The 24,520-nt window shown below is 34.7% G+C and overlaps 1 protein-coding gene across 1 annotated transcript in view; it reads right to left on the reverse strand.

The window, feature by feature from the left end:
* CFAP47 (cilia and flagella associated protein 47) overlaps positions 1 to 24,520 on the reverse strand; it is a 258,908-nt gene that overhangs the window by 120,628 nt on the left and 113,760 nt on the right. Inside the window, exons 46-49 of the mRNA XM_041399915.1 lie at positions 22,850 to 23,046; positions 19,158 to 19,301; positions 17,426 to 17,599; positions 8,012 to 8,123 (exon numbers count right to left, since the gene is read on the reverse strand). Of these exons, the coding sequence (XP_041255849.1) occupies positions 8,012 to 8,123; positions 17,426 to 17,599; positions 19,158 to 19,301; positions 22,850 to 23,046 (627 nt within the window). The remainder of the gene's footprint in view (positions 1 to 8,011; positions 8,124 to 17,425; positions 17,600 to 19,157; positions 19,302 to 22,849; positions 23,047 to 24,520) is intronic.

Below are 24,520 nucleotides of genomic sequence, written 5' to 3' on the forward strand. Positions count from 1 at the left end.
TCTCATTGCGATTATTAGAATTTATGTGAAACATCTCCAAAAGGGAATTTGTTCATTGTGTCTTACCAAGGACTTGGGAAAACTATTATTTCATGGTATTATTTATAAATTTTAGTGGAACTTTTAAAATTTGAAATGGGGAATTCTTATGAGAGTCCCAGAAAAATTTGGTTTGAAAATACCTACATCTAATGGTACCCTTTGTTTTTGCAGCTTTGAGTGGGGCAGAGGTGTGACATAACACGAACAAACTATTCCTACTAAGAAGGATTACATTAAATGATTATAAGGAAGAATCTCATTTTCTTTGAGACAGCAACTGAGAAGCACAGGTATAACACACTGAAGTTAAAAACAAAACCCAAAAAATGGAAATAGGTTTCAACACAGAGGAAAAATATAATATATAACTTAAAACTTAAAAAAAATTAGAATCACAAATTTTCTTTCTTTAAGAAAACTCTACTTAAATACAAATAAATGAAACTAAACTAATAAAAAACAAACCAAAAGAATTTCAAATGAAAAAGTTTTAAAAAAATACTAAAATTGCTCTCAGTAAGCCAGAACTTGGGTCCAGATAGGCAGAGAAGTGACTGCAATTTTTTTAAATCTTAAAAAGAAGATAGATGTGCAAGAAGAATAAAAAAATAAAACCATTATGGAAAGGATAATGAAGACTGAAGAAAATGCCCAAGGTGTATAAATCTTGATGCAATATAACACATGGAATGGCACTAATAGGTAATGGATCATAGGAAAAATGACTAATTAATGACTAATGATTATAGAATTCTGACTAATGAATCTGATTTGATGTCTCAATATAAAATCTTAGTATTATTTTGGTTTATTGAATCACACTATTAGAGAGAAGCAAAGTGAAAGAGAGAATTCATTAATTTTGAATGCCAATCCTTGCCATCAATATGCTTAAAAGTTGTCAACAAGTGGAAGAAAATTAGTAAAAATATGCAAAATTATAGCTTTGAAGTTGATCAAAAAGTCTTGGCTAAATGCTAATCAATGCATTCATAAATTCTACCAAATGCTTACAGTAAAGAATATTTTGTTACACTTAATTTTAAAATTTCAGTAATTTTTCTTTACAGTTCTTCCTTCCAGTGACCATGGAGGATTTTCTTTACCAATTTTCTGTATTTCAGAATTACAAATTATCCATATGTGAGCATGGGAGAAAGAGGGACAAAACAGGAGCAATCACAGGAGCAATTTAAATAATGAGATGGTAAAACAAAGTGTGGCTTTTGTTCTCTGAACAAAATGTGGCCTCAAAAGCATCAAAATAATTTGCTGAAGCACTTGAATAATTAGTTTTTATTTGCAAATATTGGAATTTTATCCAGCATTATGCTGAATATTTATCCAGCAAATATTGGAATGCTTGAAAAGTTCCAAACGAATAAATTACTAATGCTCAAGAATATTTCAAGAGCTATGAGAGGAACTATGATAAATGAAAACTACTTGAATTGCTAAACCACTGTGCTGATAACCCACCAATTGCAGGATCAAAAATCAGTGAACAATTGCAGTATAAGTGCTGACACTCCATTTTCCTCCTTTATGAAAACCAGAGCTCAAACAAACAGAATTAATAACAATGAGATTATAATCTTGATTGATAAAGGTGAATGAATTGATGTGGTGAATACAGATCTCTACAATGCTCTCAATTAATATGTCAAAGTATTTCTAGAAAAACTAATGAGTTTTACTACAAATGGTATACATTTTGTGACTGTTTATCTGCTTAATCTTAAAATATTCATAAATTGGTTTTCGTAATTTTCATGGGCATCAAAGTATCTACTACTGGCTCAAAGCTATTTGAATTTTTTATTGGGGAAAATAAAAGAAAATAATTGCTGGCAAGAACTGCAAATAACAAAAGAAAATAGTTTATTAATTTCATATCAAATCTAAAATGCAGAATTCTTATCAGTGAGGATAGTACACAGTATGATCTGCATGACTTGAGTCTATAAATTAAGGCAGAACATTTTCCTAGGAAGTATTGCTAATTAGAATGCTCTCCTGGTTTGGGAGTAAATGGTGCAACCCACTGACCCTTATTGGATCCTGAGATAGCAGACGATACATAAATATATTAATTTATTCAAATTATGGGCTATAAAAATATTCCTGTCAAGAGACATTTTGCAGGATAGGAAAAAGAATTTTATACAATGAAGAGTAATATAAAGTACTTTGTGCTCTATGAAGTCATAAATAATACATTGGAAATGTGCAGAAATGCTGCATCAAAATGACAGATTTCAAATAACAAATACAAAAAGCAATTTTACATTTTTCATGTGATTCTGCTGAGCTTGGCTTCTATTCTTTTAAACAGCTTTGACACAGAAAGTTCTGGTGTTCTGGCTGTGCATGCACAGCCATCTTATAGAACTTTTACTTATCAGTGCATCTCACTTTTCATTATTGGTGCTACAAAACAACTGATAAGTGATAATCTCTTCATGTACAACAGTCCTCAATGTTTGGGTTTTTGGTTTTTTGGATCCAGTTTCTCAGTTCTGACTTCTCTGTCACACATTACACAACAGTTTAACTTGCCAAATATTGTGGCTGACAATTTTTAAAGCATACATTCAAGACCAAACCAGATTTCACCTACATCCCAGAGATATAGTTCCCACTGATTCAACTGGCCACAGAATTATGCCATCATCACCTGTTTTAGAAAACAAGACTCCTTAGCTGTCCTTTTGCATAGATATAAGATTCTAAACTTGCATATATTATCCTAAACTTGTAAAAGCAATAATACAAGGATTTCTAGAATTCTACTGAAAATTAATAATTAAAATTTACATAGCTTTACGTAAATTTACATAAATTCTATTTTTGCTGACACATCATTCATTTAAAAGCTCTCTTGGTCAAAACATCATTGCACATTTTCTAGTTTTACTAGCCAGTGTAGAAACATTTTATACAACTACAGTCCAAATATTAACACCAAAGCCTTGTTTTCTATCGCTTCAGAGAAGATTCATCCCTTTAAAAGAAGGCAGGCTGTTTTATTTCTCAATAAAATTATAATTACAACATCCCATGTTAGACTGACTCATTGGCTATATACTACACACCCCCTGTATCCATGAATACAATTATGAAAGCAAGAAGTGCTCAATGCTTTCCTCTGTATAATTTAAATGGAATATTTGAAAGATACATAGTGTGCATGATTACTTTCTTCTGCAGAGAGATGATAAAAGTCCACAATATTTTAACTGGGAAAAAAACCCAAAAGGCTATATGGGGTTTTTATATCTGGGCCACAGAATTCATCACACAAATCTGAAAAGATATAGAAACATTTGGCTTGTGGTTTAAATATACCAACATGAACTTAATAAGGTCTTGGGAGTAGGAGGAGGGGTTTTTTTCGCTTTTCCTGGTTATTTTCTGGACAAAGAAATCTATGTACAGTTGATGCCACAGAACAGTTTTACAGAAGAGATAAGATAAATTAACAAGATGAGTGTAATTTATGTAGCTATTTGGCCAATTTTTTTCTTCTTGTAGTTTTTCTAGTGACAAAAAAAGATATTTACTGTAGGTTAGTATAATCTCCGTTTTTCCTAGGGAAATCTCTATGATGAGGCATGTAAATCCTAGGAGTTTCTTCAAGTTTCTATTACTTGTGGGTGTACTAGGATTAAATTAATTGCTCCCTACAACAAAAAAATTATAAAAGAGAATAAGCTTTATTATAAGACTCATACCAAGGAGAAATTAGCAAGCAGAAATGCTGCTATCAACTATCAATCATATTTGGCTTTGTAGCAGTTAATAAAGAGGTGAATTGTTTTGTTTATAATGCTCACTGCCTCTTCTTAATGTGACAATGAAACCACAATATGGAAGGCACAGGAGCCTGTAGCTCCTGATGGATGGAGGGATGGATGGATGGAGGGATGGATGGATGGATGGATGGATGGATGGATGGATGGATGGAAGGAAGGATGGATGGATGGATGGATGGATGGATGGATGGATGGATGGATGGATTCATGGATTCATGGATGGATGGACTCATGGAAGGATGGAGGGATGGATGGATGGGGGGAGGGATGGATGGATTCATGGAAGGATGGATTCATGGATTCATGGATGGATGGATTCATGTGCCAGGATGGTGTGTGCCAGGATGATCTTGCTGGGCCATTCCAGCAGCTCCTCCTGTTCACTCTGGTCATCCAGCAGAGCCATTCACAATAATCAAGCAACCAGAAGAGCCTTCAAGCTTTGTCTTTGCCACCACTGAATCAGACTCAATTTGTAAGGGTGATGTGGGTGAAGAGGAAGTGCTCGAGGCAAACAGGCAGGTGCTGTAAACACAGCTTAAGCTACAAGAAACCACAAAGATCATCTTTCTCCCTCATGGGTGTTTATGATTCCCATGAAATTATAGTGATCAGCAGATCAACTTGCAGAATTCCAGCAAAGAAATTGACTTTTTTTTTTTTTTTTCCTTAATGCCAGTATCAAATAGATAATAATGACAAACAAGTTCAACCAACTCATTTACAGGCCAGAATGTATTGGCATGATCTTCACCACCTCAAAACTGTCCTACACCTGACAGGTTGCAGCTGACAGGCCTGGAAATAATATTAAATAATATTAATTATTAAAAATAATTAATATTATTTAATGGCCTGGAACATGCTGCCTGTTTTTCCTCAAGTTTCTAAGAAGCATGGAAAAGCACTGCCTACTAAACATACATTCAGTTAAAAATTAATGAAAGGTGAGACATAAAGTTAGAGAGCTCCTTTCCAAATGCTAGGAGGTTGTATGAATAAAAGGGCACTGACTATGAAAGGTTTGTGGATTTTTTGCACAAGACATATTCAAGTATTATGAGTTTTGATGTATTCTGGAAAAATTCTGGTCTATTCTGTGGAAGGCACAAATAAAAATTTGATAAAATATAAAGCAATCTGTAGAAGATGCTTTATCAAACCCAAAGAAAATCGCTCAATTACTCAGAAAACTGAAGAATTTTATGTAGTGACAGGTGACAGAACCTTGTTTGAGGTATTTATTTGCTATTATTTCTGTGTTAAAGCTGTCACGCACCTACAAACTAGCTGGAGCATGTAATATTAGCACTCTATTGGAATGCTTCCAAATGGGCTTTAGAAAATAACTGGACCCATTTTTAGCTTAGCAACCATAAAACAGCATGACAGAAAGCAAAAGCACCATAATTTTGCAGCTATATAATTTTGGAAATAAAAGGACTTTGAAAGTAAATGAAAAATGTAAATCATTTGCTCAGTACAACTTATATGGTAAAAGTTCTTTCATTGAAATTTATTTTAATATGAAAAAAAACAGTATTAGAACACCAAGGCTACAAAGTTTTACACTCACAAGTTAGGAAGTTCTAGACTTGAAATTATTCATCAGCACTAGGACAGAGTCCTCAGCTAGGTATCAAAACAGTTGTTCTTTTTTCCTTGCAGGATAAAATTTACTCCTTCTGCAGATAGCTTTGGAGCATTGCTTTTTATTTTGTCATTCAAACTGTTCACCCCATGGATTATTTTTTTTCCTTCTAAACAAATTCACAAGACTGAATAAAGAATTTTTTTTGGGGGGTGGGAAAGGAGTGCGGGGGAAGTGTTTAAATTATACTTTTCTTACAGTATCTTTAACCTAGATTAACCTAAAATTCCTGAGTATTGCCTAATTCCCACTTGAATCACCTGCTTCTAATCTGTGACTCTCAAGATTCAGGTTGGCTGTTGCAATATCCTGAAAGCCAAAAATGCATTTTTATATATGTATATGTAAACGTATATGTATATTTATGTATCTTTGACACTGAACTTTCTCAGGGCCTGGAAATTCTGCTCTGGAGAACAAATATGACTTGCCAGCCTTGCACAGTCTGATGCAGACAGACTTCCATTCTCCTTGAAGCCACATAGAAAGCACTTCCTAACATGTTACCTTAGATAGGACACTTGGTAGTCAGGTTTACATCAAACCTAACATCAGACAGCAAAATCAGCTGCTGCTTTTCACACCTGTAGTAGCGGCCTCCCTTCCCTCCACCCCTCTCCCTGCTCAGCAGCTGAATGATTAGAGAGTGTGCACGGATTTCTGCAAGAGAGCCAAACCTGTCTCTGCTCCAGGGGAAGAATGAACATGATTTCCTGAGGTACTGATTAAAGCAAGCCCTGAGCCAAGGCGTGGATTGCAAATAACTGGGCCCTGTCCTTTTCAAAGGATAACTTCATCCTTCTATCAAGTTATTTTAAAGCGTAAAATAAATGAACTTTTCTGAGAAGAAGGGCAGATGTTCCTTCCCTGCATTTGAACCACTAAGTTTTTGTTGGGTTAGAGAAACTGACTGTTCTCTCTTTTTTCACTCACCGAACATATAATACTTCAAAACATAATGGAAACCATTGTGATAGAAGTCAAGGGAAGGAGAGAACACTGGAGATGTAGATCTGAACATGCCATCTCTGTCCCTTTGAAGGTATGGCTTTTATCATCTGGTATTAATTTGCTCTCTGATAGATCCCTTGGAGCCCCTTCTACTGAAACTTTCATTATATATAAAAGAACTGGGGATTTTCTAAGGCAGAAGAGACTATTCCTAAATCTTTAATGCTTAAAAAAAAAGACATGTTAAAATATAGTACATACTCAATATTTCCTGCACATTTTTGATGGTTACAATTTCATTGAAATCTGATTCCTATTCATATTGTGTGATTTTTTTTCCAGGGCTACAGATCAGGGCACTGAAATCTTCCTATGGCATGAGGCCAAGCCTTGTTACAGGTATTAATTTCTTTGCACAAGTCACTTGTGAATTGAGATGGCATTATTAGTTACATTTTACAGGTACTAAAAACAAAGTGGCCAAAGGACCAAAGTAGTTTGACATCCTCAGGGACAATATTTAATAGCTTTTTAATGCTAAGAAAACAGCTGTCATTAATCTCAGTTGTCCAAGAATGTAGAAGAATCAAGTGCTTGGAGTTAGGAACCCACAAATTTGAAACTACACACATTAAGCATTTTCTATTGAGAGATTTATCAATTATTGGGAAGTTCAATCTTTTCCTGAGTGTAACTCAGTTCCTTTAGGATGGTCTCCTCTGTTTCCACAATTCCCTCCCAAACACCTTTGTACTTTTCTCTGCTGAGAGTTACTACAATAGTTACCCTACAGGGAAGGCAAAGACTGATTGTATAGTTTCATTTACAAAACCATACTTTTCACATTATGAGTTAAATAATGAGCACCATGGAAATTTAGAACCATTACCAAACATACAAAAATCATGAAATCTGAATTGTTATTTAAAAAGAAAATCCGGAAAAACCTTAATGACAGGATGCTGACATTGGTTAAAAATATGCAGAGTTTCGCTATTGTATCACAAGAATACCATTATAAACATGGATGGATGCAAATTATGTACAATTAATTATAGATCTCCCTAGAACTCCACATATGTCAAAGAAAGAACTGAGTTCACAGAAATCTATTTATGTACTCTTGCCTTGTGGTCAACAGACTGAACATTAATTAATGGAAAAAATCAAATTCTGGCCTCTGCCTTTACATCTTTGGCTCTAGTAGTGCTAACATATCTAAAAGGATTCAATAGGTTTTGGAAAAATTAAATTTAGATCTACAACCTTGGTGATAATTCACAAACCATTACTTCCTATTTAGTCAATTTTCATGAGATCAATTAAATGCATAAAGTTGTTCATATGCTGGCATTTTTGAAGACCCTGACCACACATTTAGAAGCAAGATACCTTTAAAAATAAAAATATGAGCCAGCTTAAGAACCTGAATCACCAGTAATGATAACCTTATTCCAGAAGGTTATGCAGAAAAAATACAAGCATTAGGTGTAAGGAAATTTAACCTGCTAGTTTACAGGGATATTTTTTATATTTGAGTTCTAAATAGTACCTTGAAAGACTCCTCGTCTGCAGGGAGATATACTCAAAGTGTAAGCAGCAGTGTCCTCTGGGTTGACAACCACATCAGGGGCACCACTCAGCATTGAGAGATTGGAATACACCTGGGGAGGACAAATCACATAGAGGAAAACTCATCCAAGGCAAGTAATTATTGCAAGAACACCACAGAGACAATATCCATTCTATGTGTTTTGGAGAGTAGAGTAGAAAATATGGTATCAGTAAGTCCTAAATTTTATGCAAGTGAAAGAATACACACTATAAGAGAAATGCTGGTATATGCAGATGCTAGCACAAATTTCGAAGTCATTGCTCAACATGATCAAAAATATATTTCTCAGACCACAGAACTGCTTACATATGCAGAGATTTGCACAGTTAGGCCCTTAATATTTTACATACATTTTTGTTAGAAATATAACAAAGAGAGTCAGCAGTACTGATCCATCTATATAGACAGAGCAAAGCAAAATCTGAAGTGTCATTTTAACATAATTTGCTAGACCTTAAGTGATATTAAACTGTGCTTTTTGATATGTCACATTTTGTAATGATATATACACATGGCATGCATGGTAACTCTCAGGGCAATGGAGAGACCAATAAAATTTTCACAAGCAGAACTTTAGATTTTGCAAACTGTAAAGCCCATTGGGAGAATATAGGGTGAGTATTTTTTAATTGCATCTCATTTCTTTCTCTCTTGCACAGAGTTGCTACAGAGGAATTCTCTGAGCAGTTGCTTATGGTGATGCCTTAGGATTTGAGCTTTTATATTTTTCAAATCCTGTACTGCATAAGTATATGACTCTAAACTCCATATAGTGTTAGTTAAATGTCTTCACTTTTGGTCAGAAAAAACAATCCTCCTACACCTGAAATTCATGGACACCCTACTGCCTCAGGCCCTGAAAAGTATAAGTAAAAGTGAATTGGAGGGGGACAAACTGCAGGAATATGACTTGATTCCCTGAAGCTGTAATTGGAGGGTTAACCCCTGATATGTAAATGGACCAAATTTATATCTGTCTGAAAAACTCATGACCATGGTGCATTTTGGGTGTAGCCCCTTAGGGAGGCTTCATCTGCCCTTAATGTACCTGAAGGCCCTTCATTAAATATATCTACTTTTATTCTCTTAATTCTGTCCGGCCTCTGTTTTTAGGTAAGCTAGGAAAAGACATCAATGGAAGAGGCAGAGCTGGCCTGTCAAGCATCCAAGTGGATACCTGCATTCTACAAAGATTTCTTTGGCAACACCAACAGCATTAGATGCATAATCATTTTTTAAGTAAATATATTTTCTTATTATTTTCTGGAAGCATATTCTTAAATCATTTCTTCTGATAGAGACAATCATTGCCGACAATGCATTCCTTCTCAGTGGTATTTATGTTACTGTAATTCCTTTTTCAGGTGCTGGCTCTTCTAAATCCAGAATTTCTATTCCAAGTAACAGATTAAAAAAACCCTGTAAAGCAACATTCTTCCTCTTCTGCAACAAATCTACATTTCAAATTGGATATTAAAAGTCCAGCACCCAGAAAGAATGAGACTACTTGGTAAGAGGAAAAAAAGGCCAAAAAAGAGACAGATGAAAAGACTTGTTTAATTGCCACTTGCAGAATAATAACTGGAAAAAAAATCTTTAAGTTGTCAACAAAGAGCAAAGCACAGGAAAGTTGGGGCTGTTACACATTGAAGATGGGGAAGATATTAATTTCTTAACATATAAACAATAAATTAATCAGACTCCTACATTTATGCAATTATCTATTTTCTATTTCAGTTTACAATGAATGTACACAAGAGTAAAGGATAAGTACCTAAAATACAGCTAGAATAATAGAAATGACAGCAAATTACTAGGGATAGAAATAAGATTAGTTTAAATGAGATTTCTATTTAAGGAAAAAGTAACATGGAGACAGAAACAGAAATAGGATAAATGTGATTAATTTAAATTGGATAAAAAGCAGAAGGGTAGGGTAATACAGTTCTGTCAAAGACTGGACATACCAGACAAGTTTCTACCAAAAGATGTCAAAGGAAGACTACCGGCATGGTTGACTATAATAAACATGAAATGCCTCTGGATTGCTGATGAGTAAATATGGACTGGAAGTTTGCTTTTCAGTCATTCAAGAGAAATTTTGACAATTTTTTATAGCAGTGAACTAACAGAAGCTTAATTATTTTAAAATAAAGTTTTTAATCTTAAGGAAGTGACTGTATAACCAAATAGGAAAAGATTAAGTAGAAGCAATGAACATATGTCAGTACACACATGACCACTGTTCCAGTGCTTGAATCCAGGTCTTGTATCAAGAGACATAAAGGAATTCTGCCTTCTCTGTCCTGTATCAGATTAAACCTTTTGGGATCAGATGCTGACCTCTGACTGCAGTCACCTTTCCAATTGCAGTCATTACACTCGTACTCCTCAAGCTGCTCACTATTCCAGAGCTATAACACAAATATTCACCATCACATTAAGGAATCACCCCCATTCATTTAGCAACCCTATTTGTCCCTGTTATTTAAGTTACTCACATCTCAACCAATCTCCAAGCACTGGTCACAACAGTACAGTCTCCTATTCCAGCCTCCTGAGGAGGTTTGTGGTTGGGACAGACATCACAGGTACCTCGCATGTTTTCCTTAAACAGAATTTTGTCTTGCTCCAATGGCCATGTGATTTATCAGCTCTGTTACTGAGGCTAATTAAATGATCCACCTCAGATGACAAATGGATACTAAAAGTGCATGCCCACGCTTGCCCATGCACACAGGCAATTTATCCCAATATCAGAATTCATACTGAGAATCATTCTCACTTGTTCACCGACATTTGGGGATTCTAATATGGCATAATGTTGTATAACATGTCTCTGCTAACTGCAGGTCTATTACAAAATAACAATACATCCAGGAATACTCAGAAAGTGAAAATGTTGGAGAATTTAAAAGTACAGATAGGGCAAATTCGAGAAATTGCAGATTTCTACAACAATAAGAAGTTTCAAAGATTTTGTAAGTTTAGAGGAAAGCTTTGAGTGAAGCAACAAAATAATTTATACACAGTAAGATTTAAGTTAGCTTTGTTCTGAATATCAGAGAGAGAGAGCTATTTCTTATTAAAATGCATTTTTATGAGAATTTTATGAAGATGTAAGAACAGGACACAATTTTAGTCATAGATGTAGTATTGAATAACCTTATATCCTATAATAATCTACAACACTGTGTTCCTGAAAGTACCTTAATATGCCTAACAAAATCTTCTATCGATCACTACTATTAGGTGAATACATTTTTTGAAGGAATAAAATAGCGCATAAATTGGGGTGCTTTTATCAACAACAAAAATATTTATTTACAAGCTATTCAAAATTAGTCAAGATTTGGAATTACTTCTTCCAGTTAGTGGGAGAGGCAGTTTTTCAGCTTCTGCCCTGATGTGCAACCAGAGAACGATGAACAATAACAGGCAGATTAACCCGAATGCACACCAAGGGTGGGGATGCAGAGATCTGTACTTACACACCATGTTTATATTGAGAAAAACAGGTAGATCTGCAGATACACACTGAGAAACACACAACATTTATCAGGCATAAATAATTGCATAAATAATAAATAGTTTCTTAAGATATGTTACATCAGTATCACTCTGGAAACTAGAATTGCAGAATAACTCAGTGGAGCCAAAATGTAAATTATTATTAAAGTTATCATTGTGACCATGCACAACATTTGCTCAAATCAATCCATACCCAAGGATTTGGTTTTTAAATTATAGTATTCTCCTTTTTCTTACATATCAAGTCATTATTTACACACAGCCAAAAGTATAAATGGAGTATATGCATAAAATGCTGCAATTTAAGACTAATTTATCAGCCACTGGTTTGAAAACTCATTCTGCAGAACTGCAATATGGCTATTTAACATGAACAGAAATGGAAAACCAAACTTCAAAATTACAGTAAATTTTTCCACACCTGAATAACCAAATAAGCATAAATCCAAAAACTCCAAGGCAAAGTGGTGAATGGATGTAAGAACATAATGAAATATACTTAAACTCCATTGTGCCTTAGTATAACAAAGTTAGTAATATATTCAAGTTTCCATTTGAAAATTGTTTCTCGGGTCTGTTTAACAATATTGAGAGGCTCCACTTAGCAAAAAGTTACTGCTCTTTAACCCTAGGCCAGAACCTGATCTGTAGGAGTCTCTGATCAATCTGACAAGACTCTTCACAAAACTCTCAAGAATGGCAGTTTTCCAAAACAAGCCCCCATTATTTTCCCTCATCCACCTTTCAGTACAAACTTTCCAAATTCCTGAGTCACTAGGAACTCATTTAATTCTTGCAATCACTTTTATTTTGCCACCAGCATGTTACCACACTGAAGTAAAATATCTTTGCATTGCACTGAGAATATTCCCCAAATCATTCCTGCCTGTTGAGCAGCAATCTGGAGTTCTACATAATGAAAAATGCTACATAATCCAGATTTGTTCCTAAACAAGGCCACGTGTCTAGACCACTAATACATTTCAAAAAACAAATTTGATCTAAGACCTTACTATGTCCTTAATTGATCTAAAAATTTCACAACAAGCTATCAAAAACACCTAGCAAGAACTACAATTATTCTTAAATTCTGTAGGCCTTTGAACCATTCATTATTGCTAAGAAGATTGCCTTTTCTTTAGTGAAAATCACCCTGTTACAGAAATTCTGGTAGATAGAGTGGAAGCCAAAGGAATTTAAATTGAGAGGACAGATAAAAATTGAAGCATTATGGAATACACAGATCCACTTGTTAAAGAATATAAACTTGACCTTGAACAATCAGGTTACTGCACTTGCACAGAATTTGTCAAATACATAACCAAACAAGAGCTAGGCTGAACAGGGAAGCCCCTCATTAAAGGTTTATGGTACATCATTTTATTACTGTAAGCCATTTTTTACAAAAACCTAACCTTCATGACATTGTCTTGGTGACACAGTAAAAACCAAAAATTAATATATAGAGAATAGATGTAAACACACTGAAACACGGGGGATTTAATATTTTTTCATTATGTATTTATTGTACAATTTTATAAAATACTAATAGTTTGTACAACCTAATGCCTGAAAGGTAATTTACCTGGGTCTTGAGGTTCCTCTGGAGAGTTTACTTTAATGACATCTATTTTGAACAGCAATGAGAAAAACGGTTGCACAGTTTTATATTTTTATTGCAAAACCATGCCTTGAAAGAATTAGGCAACTTTATAGCTAAAGCTTCTATCAAAGGTATCATTAGAAGGAGTCATCAACACATCAGAAAATTATGTATATCCAGTTGACAAAGATTTATATAAGTAAACAAGAAAATTGTATTTAAAGTTTTGTCATGAGACCAAGAGATTGAATCTTCATAAAAATGCTTTACACTTCCTCTTTTTGTCGGAGGAGTTGAATGTAATTTTACAGAGATGAAAATCCACTTACACTGCAGTCACTTACCTTCTATTAATTCATCATCAGAGAAGGATGTGCTCTCTGGCTGATGTTATATATGCACAAATTCTTTATGAATTCTGTTGTGAATTTTTTTTCATATGCAGGAGTAAGTTAATCACAAGGAAGACTATTTGTTGTAAGATCCCCTAGAAGCAACCACGAAGAGCACAGTGGCAGCAGTTCCCTAAGGTTTACACATCAATTGGTAGAGAAGAATTCATAAAACCATTCACATTTTTCAAGGGAATTTATGGAAATTGTCTTTTTAATCATGAAAACTTTGTGAGCACTGAAAGTGTTTTGCTTAGAAGTTTTAAATGTAGACTGATGGAGCCATGCACATGACCTCCACTGAACTGCAAAGGCACTTCTTCCCTCCCCAGCTCTAGGTCCACACTAATGGTTGCCCAGAGAATCAAACCACATATATAAAAATTATTGCTGCCCCAGACATAAACCCTCTGTATATGATTGAAAAGGAAAAAAAAATTATTCAGCTGGAAGAGGCCTGTCTTTCTGCAGTAAAGGCAAGTATTATCTCTCTTTTCCTCCTTCCAGACTTAGATTTCATTTTAAATAGTCACTTTTGCAGTAGTACCCTCATTTTAGCTTAGGCTATTAGAAAAATACAGCAAATATGAGAAACAGAGTAGCATATATATAACGTAATCTTATTTTTTAATGAAATGAGGGTTTTTGTTAAGTTTATATTTTAATATATTCAGTTATTAAAATGAAATAGTGAAGCTAAATTTACACCTCCAAGGCAATATTACCCAAGTATTAGTTCAACTAAATTACTTGTTGCTAAGTATTCATCGTGCAGTAAATTGTTTATGGATGTGCCTGTAAATTATTATGTTTGTCAGCTACTGGCACATCTCATACCATTCTTGATATAGGTTGAGCTTTATTACTTCAGTAAATGAAATTCTTGTGTTTTTTTTTTTTTTAATATCATGTGCATCCCACTTAATCTATGAGAAATTACTTAATATGGTGGATATACTCCAGCAGTGCAGGGTGTATGGGGCACATTAACCAGCCAATCCAATAATGAAGATACTCATTAGCCAACAAAATTACAAAACATCCCATCAAAAAAAAAGCATCCAAAACGATTACTTCTTATATTATCTTTGCTCTGTCTGCCAAGACTGACCACATTACCTAATCACCAACGTAGCTACAGCACAATACAGAAAACTGTCAAAGATGCTGGATTAAACAGGAGGAGGAGTTATTGGGCTGCCAGCAACTGCTCCCAGGGGAAACACAAACAAAGACAAAACCAGTGCTCTGCTTCACCACAGACTACCCAGATAATCAAGCAGCATAGAATGAACAAGAGCAACAAAATCAGAATAATTCATTTTTCCTGTTGCCCTTTGTGCTATATACATCTGAGCAAATAAAGTTTATTTGGCATTTCCAACAAGGCTGTGGGTCACAATTTCCTCTTATAGAGGAGGGTTTCTGAATTCCTCTAATAACTGCAGATACCTGTGATCATGTTCTGGATTTAGTGATTAAATCCTAATTTACAGGCAGACTGTTTTGGAAATAAAAGCAAGTAAATGATCTTTGCTCACTCCAATAGCACAAGACACTACATGACACCTGCTGGAGAGTGCTGGAAGTGATTAATATTGTTTTCTTTGTGGAGCTTCCAGACTCCAGCAGGCTTTGTAACCATGCCTTTTCCAGCCCACCTTGCTCCAACAACTGTTCAGCAACTGCTTCTGGGTAAGAACCTTGCATAGAGAAAATGCATTATTCACACTGAGTAATTTATTATATGCACACATGCATGAAATAGCTGACCTTACTATTTCTCTCCCAACGGTCCCAGAGCTAAAAGAACACACACAGTTGGACTGTCAAGCAGTATTTCACAGAAATGAAAAAAGCATAAAACCCCTCCACATCACAAAACCAAATTTCAGGGCCCAGAGAACACCCTCAAGGAGATCAAAGATCAGTCAGACAGAGCTCACCCTGGGATAGTTACAACTATCATAAATTCATTTAATGCAATATTTCTGAAAAATACATACAATGAATAATTTTAATGTATTCATTTTGAAGTTTGTTATTTCTGTACCTTTCACTTACATTGGCACAAAAAAATTGAGTTCACACAAAATAGGAAAGCAGAAAAAACCGTTCTGTTGCCAGAAACATTTGCTTCTTCCAGAGATAAAAGTACAAATATATCAGAAATGCAAGTGCATTCACATGTAAAAAACTAGACTGTTGAAAATAAAAATGTCAAAGCTGGTGATGCCCAAAAAATTCATTTTTTACTTTGTTTTGGGGATGATAATGAGTTGAAAAATAGGAATATAAACCTGGACCTTTCTGTGATATACAAAGTTTACTAAATGTAGGTTGATCTGTAAAAGTGGAAACCTGGAAAGCTGGAGACTAGCAAGAAGACATCCAAGGAAGGATTTTCACATTGGTATGAATTATCATTACCTAATAGAACACTGCTGCTGGTATATACATTATCTCTCTTTGTATCTTATGGTCAAATCACTCATTACCATTACCTTCCAATTTGAATAAAGCAGCAGTTGGACCTACTGGCACCAAGGCAGAGAGCAAAATCACTCATTTTGCAAGTCCACGCGACATAGCTAGTTAGATTTTTATCTTCTAGCATGTACATTGTCCCGTTGCTTCCACAAAAGAAAGAAAAAAAAAAAAAAAATATATATATATATATATATTTACAGATGATGGCAATTGTTAGCTGGCACTCCCCTGCATTGCTTTGATAGATGGAGCCATCCTGGCAAACACTGTATGGCCATAATATCTGGATGCTACCTACTCTAGATTTAAATGCCATGATAGAGTCACAAATATGGACTTTCATGAGCAAGGCCCAAGATATTCTTGCTCAGGAACCTCTCTGCAGCTGAGAGGAAAAGAAGAATTTCATCTTTGTTCCCTTAATGTACCTTCTGCCTCTGCTGTCATAGGGCATGGGATCCAATACATAGCTGCAGAAGGTGAGGAATGCTACAGAAATAGTTTTATCACTTCCAAATTAAACATGCAGACAAGATAAATAGTACAAAAATTATGCTATTTCAGTACTACAACAGTGGTTTCAAATAGGAAAATGTGTTTGTGTAAATAGAGTTATAAAATAGTTAATGGAAGGTATGAAAAATAATTATTATATTTAATAGTAAAAATATGTTCTTGAGCAAGGAAATCAATAAAACTGTATTTCTTAGGAATTTTTATTAACCTCCTCAGTGACCCATTGCCTTCCAATAACTCCAGTGATTACCTCTGAATTTTCTCTTCTATCAGCAAACACACAAAGCATTCCCAGCTTCCTCCAACATTGCTGAAACAACAGCTGGGCAATAGACAGTAACTGGGCCAGGCCACTGGGCCATAAGAAATTCATGTATAGTGGGCTCATGCTGCAATCCCTCCGTTAGGAGGATAATAATTTTTGTCCTTTTTGTGTAGTATTCAATATTTTATGAAGATTTTAGGAGACTAGTAATTCTCAGGCCCTTTCTCTGATTTAAAAACTGATGGACTTGGCCACAGGTTTCAAATTACTGGAGAAGGAAAGATTAGCAAATGAACAGAGAGCAATTGTAGAAGTGTTGTTCCCTTAGAAACCAGACTAAAACACAAAGAAATATTTTTTCCCATCAAGCATACAGTAAAATCTTACATAATCTCACAGATTTCCTGTCTATAAACATATCCATATACTACGAACTATGGAAAATGGATACATGAATCAGTCTATCTGAAATTACAGCAATTGTTGCTACTGTAATACATAATGTATCAGTCCTTGTCAGAAAAATATTTGCCACATTATTGCAAAAAAATTACCTTGTATTTTATTGTCTTCTTGGTATAATTGTGCACCCATAAGATTTTATGAGCCACCTTTCCTACTTGGCACTCTATCAAAATGCAATCCTGAGGCAGAGGTTTCTTCCCTATTCCCTTAAGACTAAAGATGTTCTGAGTTCCAGCTGTAACATTTCTCAGAATAAGCCTTCCCTATGACACAAAAGGAGAAAAAAGAAGTTGTTTCATTATTGTCCAAGTCCCCTTTGGCTGCCAAAGCAACTCCTTTAGTTAATTTATCTCAAATCTAGGTGACGCAGAGTGCTTACAAGAAAGGGCTCCTATTGACTTTCCTAGTTCTTTAATAAACCCATTGCTAAACAGAGAAGTAAACCAGAGAAACAAAACCTTTGATTTTAAGGCTTTCTAAACCATTAAATTCAACAACATAAAGTTTTCATATTTCTCGGTTTTCTACTTCTTGGCTTCTCCTTGTAAAACAAACATCTCCAAGAACATATTATCTCATGCCTCTTGTCTCTCATATAATATTTACCTTTGCTCATTGAGTGTTTCCACTTGTCCTATGACCACAGGGTTGAGCCTGGAGAAATGGAGACCCAAGGGAGCTGCCTTGCTCTATACAAACACCTGAAAGGAGGCTCTAGTGAGGCAGGGATGGGTCTCTTCTCTGTGTCTCACATGAAAGGTTGAAAGGAAATGGCCTTAAATTGTGCCAGGGGAGGTTCAGATTAGACATTAAAAAGAGCTCTCTTTTCAATGAGAGCTCTCTTTTTAATGAAAGAGTGGTTAGGCATTGGAATAAATTCCCAAGGAAAGTGGTGGAGTCACTATCTCAAGAGCCATCTGGATGGGGCACTTGGGACATGGTTTAGGGGTAACTATGGTGGTGTTGGGTTGACAGCTGGACTAGATAATCTTGGAGATCTCTTACAACCTGGATGATTTTGTGATTCACCTAAATTATGTTCTCCATAATCATTTGTCGAAGGATTCAGGGCTTTTGGCTTTTAATAATTTTACAACACTGGATGCCTAAACTGCATTATATTTGGTTGGTAACACATGTAGAAGGGTTACTCATGCTTCAAAGAACATTTTTTTTTTTATCTTTGGCAGTTCACGTATTTCAACAGCAACTTGCAGTCAAAATCTCTCAGCTGGGACACAGACAAAGCCACAAATACAGCTTCTTGCTAAAGGTGTTATAGCCTTTGCTCTACTCATCATTTTAGCATTTGGAATAGTGATTACTCTGATGGCAAAAGCAGCTGTGAAATGGTGGCTTAATTTGTAAATAAAGTACTTATCACATAAATTAATTTGTGATGTAGGTATGCAATGAGAAATACTACTTAATTATTTAGGTAATGAAATAGGATTTAATATAAGCATTTAAATTCAGAATAACAATGTATATTTTTGTGGTAAAAGTTCAGAATTTTTACAGAATAACTGTAGGATTGAAGGATTTCATATAAACTAATAGAATTGAAGAATATAATAGAAAATTAAATAAAGAAGACATCAAAATATGTGGTGAGGAAATCTATCATTACTATTCTTAAGCTTTACAAAATTAGTTCATTTGTGTTTTTACTTCAGATGGTTGTAAATCCAATCCTTTCTTTCTCTCAAGCAGATGCTTTAATCTTAGCAACTGTCTAAATGCTTACATAATTTGGATACTGGTGATAATTTTATGGGTGAAAGCATCCTTTTCAAATTTTGAACCTAATTTCTCTCTTACCGTTATTACACACTCAGCAATGGGCTTGAATGTGAGTGGATATGGAACCGTTCCACCTACGGGCACATTTATTACAGGAGGGCCATGAAAACACTCTCCTTCCAAAACTGCTTCAAACTTCCAGTCCCCACTGGATATGTTAGTCTGAAAGATGCAAATCAAAGTTGTAAATTAGATTATGCATTTAAATTTTTTAAAGTGCATTTCAGCTTTTACTTGTAGCTATCACTGCTTCAGAGGACAATACTCATTTGCTCCAAGTACTGGCTCAGAGCGCCTCTGGGAAGAATAAGGGCAGTGTATCTAAAAAACGAAATAAGCTAATAATAAATCTGTTATTCCTGGCAGCCAGAGATACAGAACCCCTACTTTCAGCAGCAATACTGTCAGCAGGAGTACTCATTAGAAAACATGAGCATGATCTAGCAAATGGTCAAGATGGAATTTGCAACTATCATTATAAACATTTACAAGTATTTTTATGATGCTGTTTAACGCTTGGCAAAATTCTGTTCCTATACCATCTGTAAAAAAATCTTTGTGCACCCCTTTTAAGTGCTGATGTGGTGTGCTGGTATATATTGCTTCATTTGGCCACTGCAATGTTACAGGATCAGTCTCATGAATTGAGAATTCCATCTCCAAAGGAGAATTTACAGTCCTGTGTTCTCAGAATCTGGTCTTTCAAGAGACTAAAGTACTTTAAAGAACGCCTATCCTGAGCAATATGAGCCTGAGCCCATTTAAGAAACATGTTTATCTTGCACCCAGATGTATCACAAGACTGCTTGGTTATGGTAAAAAGTGTGATATTTCATAATACATGCTTAGAGGCTGCCTAAAATTAGTAAAACTAAAATAATGCTATTCAGCCTCCTACTATTTGAAAGAAACAGATGACCAGACATTCAGTCTGGAAAAAAGAAATATTAACATTCATCTGAAAGATAAACTGTCACTCATGAGCTAATTCATGCCTTGCCAAATAGAGATTAATCTCATCTATCTATGAAAAAAGGAGGCAATCTTTTGACCTATACTGGTCTTCATCCATGGAAAATTGCACACAAACATCAGAGATAAAGAATGGATTTCAGGGAAAAGAGATGATACTCCAATCTTTGTTTCTGCCTATGAAAGTCTCAGGAAAAAAAGCTGTGCTCATCAGAGCTAACCCAGAGCCACCCACATCTGCAGTACCACATATCTAAGGTTTGATCAATATGTATGATTAATGCTTCAGAGTTAGCTGTTAAATTTCCCAATAGTTGAGCACATATGCCTGCATGGAATGTTGAAGTTTGTGTAGTGCCTCAGTTTTACCAAAACCTTGCATCATCATGTCTCCAATTCTGTAATAACAATGACATCATCTCTGGGAGAAAGCACAAAAGACAAAAGTATAATGTCCTTGTGCCAAGCATAAAATGAAAGAGAAAAAAAGACAGCAAAAGGGATTTTTTACTATCATGCTCTTTTATCCCTACAATATCAGGAAAAGCTTTATCCTTTTGAAAACCAGCTGACCAGGTGTAAAATTGGAAGGTCATCACTCTCTGCTAATCTAACATTTTAAAACTTGGGATAGAAGAAAAAAGTCATCAGGATTGGTCTAGGTTCTAGAGGAGAGCCATGGAAATTTGGGTGCTTAAGTTGTTTTATTTTCAGTGATTTTTAGTACAATAGGTATCAGATGTTTCCTTTATCCACAGTAGTGATGATTTCATCAATATGTAACAGATATATTTCTTCCTAATTTCTAACACAAAAATTTGTCATCTGAAGAAATGCAGTTGACAAACATGGTCATCGTGAAATTCTTTTGTAACAAGTCATTCTAACACAGCAGGAACTTGTCTGAAAGTGTCTTCTAAAGAAAGATATTAAGGACAACCATAAACATTAGAAAATTAAAAGAAAATATTTGTTAAATTCTATTTCCTTATACTTGCTCATTAATGGCTTTAATTAATAAATCATCTAATTCCTACAGAATCTCTGCTTAATGTAAAATCTCATCCAAAACCTGTCAAGTGAATAAATTTAAACACAATTAATGCTAAGGGGGTCAAAATTTCCTTGCAGGATTGTAGGTGCTTCAACCCAAGGTACCTAATGATTGTATTGGACCTATACCTGGAGAGTCTGAAAGGCAGAGATGGAACAGTTACATTCATATCATCCTTGAGAAAATCATGGAAACTCCAAAAGAAACTAATCACAGATCTCAGATTCAGCTAGGTTCTTATTCTGTTTCTGTCTCTACTTCACTGTGTGGCTTTAAGCAAACCAGCTGACCATTTAATCTGCTTCATTTATAAAGTGTTCCACCTAACACACATTATGACTGTTAGTTTGCTTGTGTCTGTAAAAAGTGCTTTGAGCACTAAATATTTGGTTCAAGAAACTAATTTTAGTAGATTGAATAACTCCATTTTCAGGTCCACAGTGAGCATCTCTTTTCCCACTGAATACTTAATAAAATTTCAATGACAAATACAATACTGCTAATAAAAATATAAAAATATGGGAAATGTTCTGGTAGATGGAGAAACTCCAACTAGAAGGAGTGTATATAGAAATGTAAAATATCTACCTCTAAAGTGAAAAATAAATCCATTTCCATAAATCCAGAAAAGATAAGAAGACTAAAACAAATCTGCTTAGAAAATGTCTGTTTAAACAAGGTTGAAAATCCTTTTATCTTTTTGTGATGCATCAGTTATTTTTAGGCTAATGTAACATTCAAAAAAATCAATGTTTAATATATAAATTATTAATATCCTAAAACTCATGTGCAAGAAGAGATAGCACTGTAATATGGTTTCCTTTAATGTTTTTTTTCCTTTCTTATGTACTAGTTCCTTGTACACTCTCAATATTTGACAGAGCATACAGCATGGTCTTTCCCCAGATATTCAGTTTTCTTGTTTGAATCTGCCCCCACTATTTTGACTACAAAATCTCAGAATAATTTCTCTATAAATTACCTCACTAGTATTCCTTAGGGCTCTGCAATCAAAAGGACATAGACCAAACTGTAGTTCAGATCTCAGGAAATCTTTTACTGGTTCTCTCTCTTAAAGAATCTTTATTCCTTCTCTCACAGCTTAAGTTCATTCCCTATAATTTTGGGTTTGTTTTTTTTCTTATTTTAAAGTTCTCTAAAATTTGACTAATGATTTTCTGAGAGAGATGATATTGCACCCATCTTCTCTCTCTGATTTTACTTTGCATATGCCAAGGGTTTCACAAAGAAGATTTGATACACAAAGATATGATAAATCTATACACAATATACTGGCTATGCTTACCAAGTTTCTTTAACTGCATGTAATCTAGTTCTTCGATTTTGTTCCCCAGCATGCCTCCTTTTTTTTTCTTCAGAAATAGTGTATTTATTCCCTAGATCAAATAACTATTTTTTTCAGTTTCATTGTGATAACATTATTAAATAACAGACTAAAAATTTTGAGAAGAAAAACATCAAAATCAAACCAATAATTAACTTGAAGTAAATTATTTTTCCCAACAGGTTTTAAATTATCTACGACATGGACTTTGAGAAATAATCCTCCAATTAGTACACATTTCTGCATTCCAGGACTGTAAATTGTAACAGTATTGATCTGAAATCTACTTTTTTTAAATCCTGAATCTTAGTTTAGCTAGCAGTAGAGGAGTGAACTTACAATTGGAATTTCCTGAGTCACTGTCTGGTAAGCTGGAATCAGAAATTCGAGCTGTGCATCAGCCTGGTCTGCATTCACCACACACTCAATCTCATAGACACGAATATCCCAAGATGACTTCAGAACAATCTGACAGTGGTAGCAGCCAGCTTTCTTAGGAGTGAATTTTATAGGAAACTCAACTGTATCACTTCCAACTAAAAAAACCAAAACAAAACAAAACAAAAAATTGTGCTGTTGTAAAGCTTTTCAGGAACACTGAACTCACAAGCAGAATCTGAAGAGATTTCCAATAAACTGTAGGAGAGTCTTCCCAGCAGTACATGCAAAAATTTCGAAGAAACACCAGAATTTTAGGAGTGTTACCCTGTAAGTTAGTTTTCTAAAAATGGCACATTGAAGCATGTAAACAATATTTTCTATTGATTTTACTAGTGCACAGATAAAGGTATTTTAAAATATCTCTTAAATCTGGTTGAAGAATTTAACATATATGAATGTCTGTAAATATTTTAAAAACTGTACAAGCTACTACACATTTTTCAACAGCTACCATCAGAAATATCAGTGGTACTACAGTATATTTGGCTGAGTATCCCCAACAATTACTGAAATTCTGTTAAATGTAGTAGTCCTCATGGCAACTCATTACACCTTTTTCTATGTCACATTTTGGATTGATAGTCTGAGTTTACAAAATTGACAGAGGTGTCTAAGCTGAAACAGATTCAAAGTCTCACTTTCCCAATCTGCAGCACACAGGGAAAACTCCCCACTGTAATCTCCAGAGCAAGGAAGAAGGAATGCAAATGCAAAGCTGTCCATCTCTGCACAGAGCCAGGTCCAACAAGTGCTGCAAACATTTCCCCCTCTGTGCTTGCTTACAGAAAAGATCAGACTCTTCCACAGGATTTTAATTAGCCCTTGTAGGATACATTCCAAAGGAGAAAAGCAGGTACATGAGGAGCTCCAGTGATGGCCACAAAGAGTTCCCCAGTCCCAGAGTCTCTAAGAAACCTGGAAAACCACACGAAGACTGCAGCTGTGAAAACTGTAGTTTTACATGTGACAAACACTGATTCTCTTCACTGTTTTCCAAGGTTAGACACCAATACCTAAAGCTGGAAAAGATGATAAATCAGAGACAAGGTTCTGTTGTACTTGAAGAAAGATAATACAGTGTACAGAAAGATCCAATATATTTCCGCATGAGTTTTACTTTCTTGCACAATATGGAAATTTTAATTACCAATAACTAGTAATCAAATAAAGTTTAAAAATAACCCTAATAACTAGGGTTATTTTTGCCTGATTTGGACCCATATTAGAACGGCACTCTTTCAGACAGAAATGCTTCCTATGGAAAAATTTAAAAAGAAAAACCCTAAAAAGTACATTCCATAATTATAATATTTAGTAAAGCATTACTTCAGTAAAAAATTTGTTACTTATACATTTAGAAAATATATTTTAGAATAAATCAGTTGAATAACTTAAATACGCTCAATTACAATGAATCAAAATGAAAACAACTAAATTGGTTCTATTTATTCAATAGGGTAAGTATCTTCTGCAGTGATACATGGTTCCTCCAAATCAAAATAACTACAGAAATCATTTGTCTTTAATCAAATTATAGGTGATGATTGACTTTTTCCCCTTCACAAACTT

Source organism: Onychostruthus taczanowskii, unplaced genomic scaffold (genome assembly GCF_017590055.1).
Source record: "Onychostruthus taczanowskii isolate IOZ18803 unplaced genomic scaffold, ASM1759005v1 scaffold17, whole genome shotgun sequence".
Lineage (NCBI taxonomy): Eukaryota > Metazoa > Chordata > Aves > Passeriformes > Passeridae > Onychostruthus > Onychostruthus taczanowskii.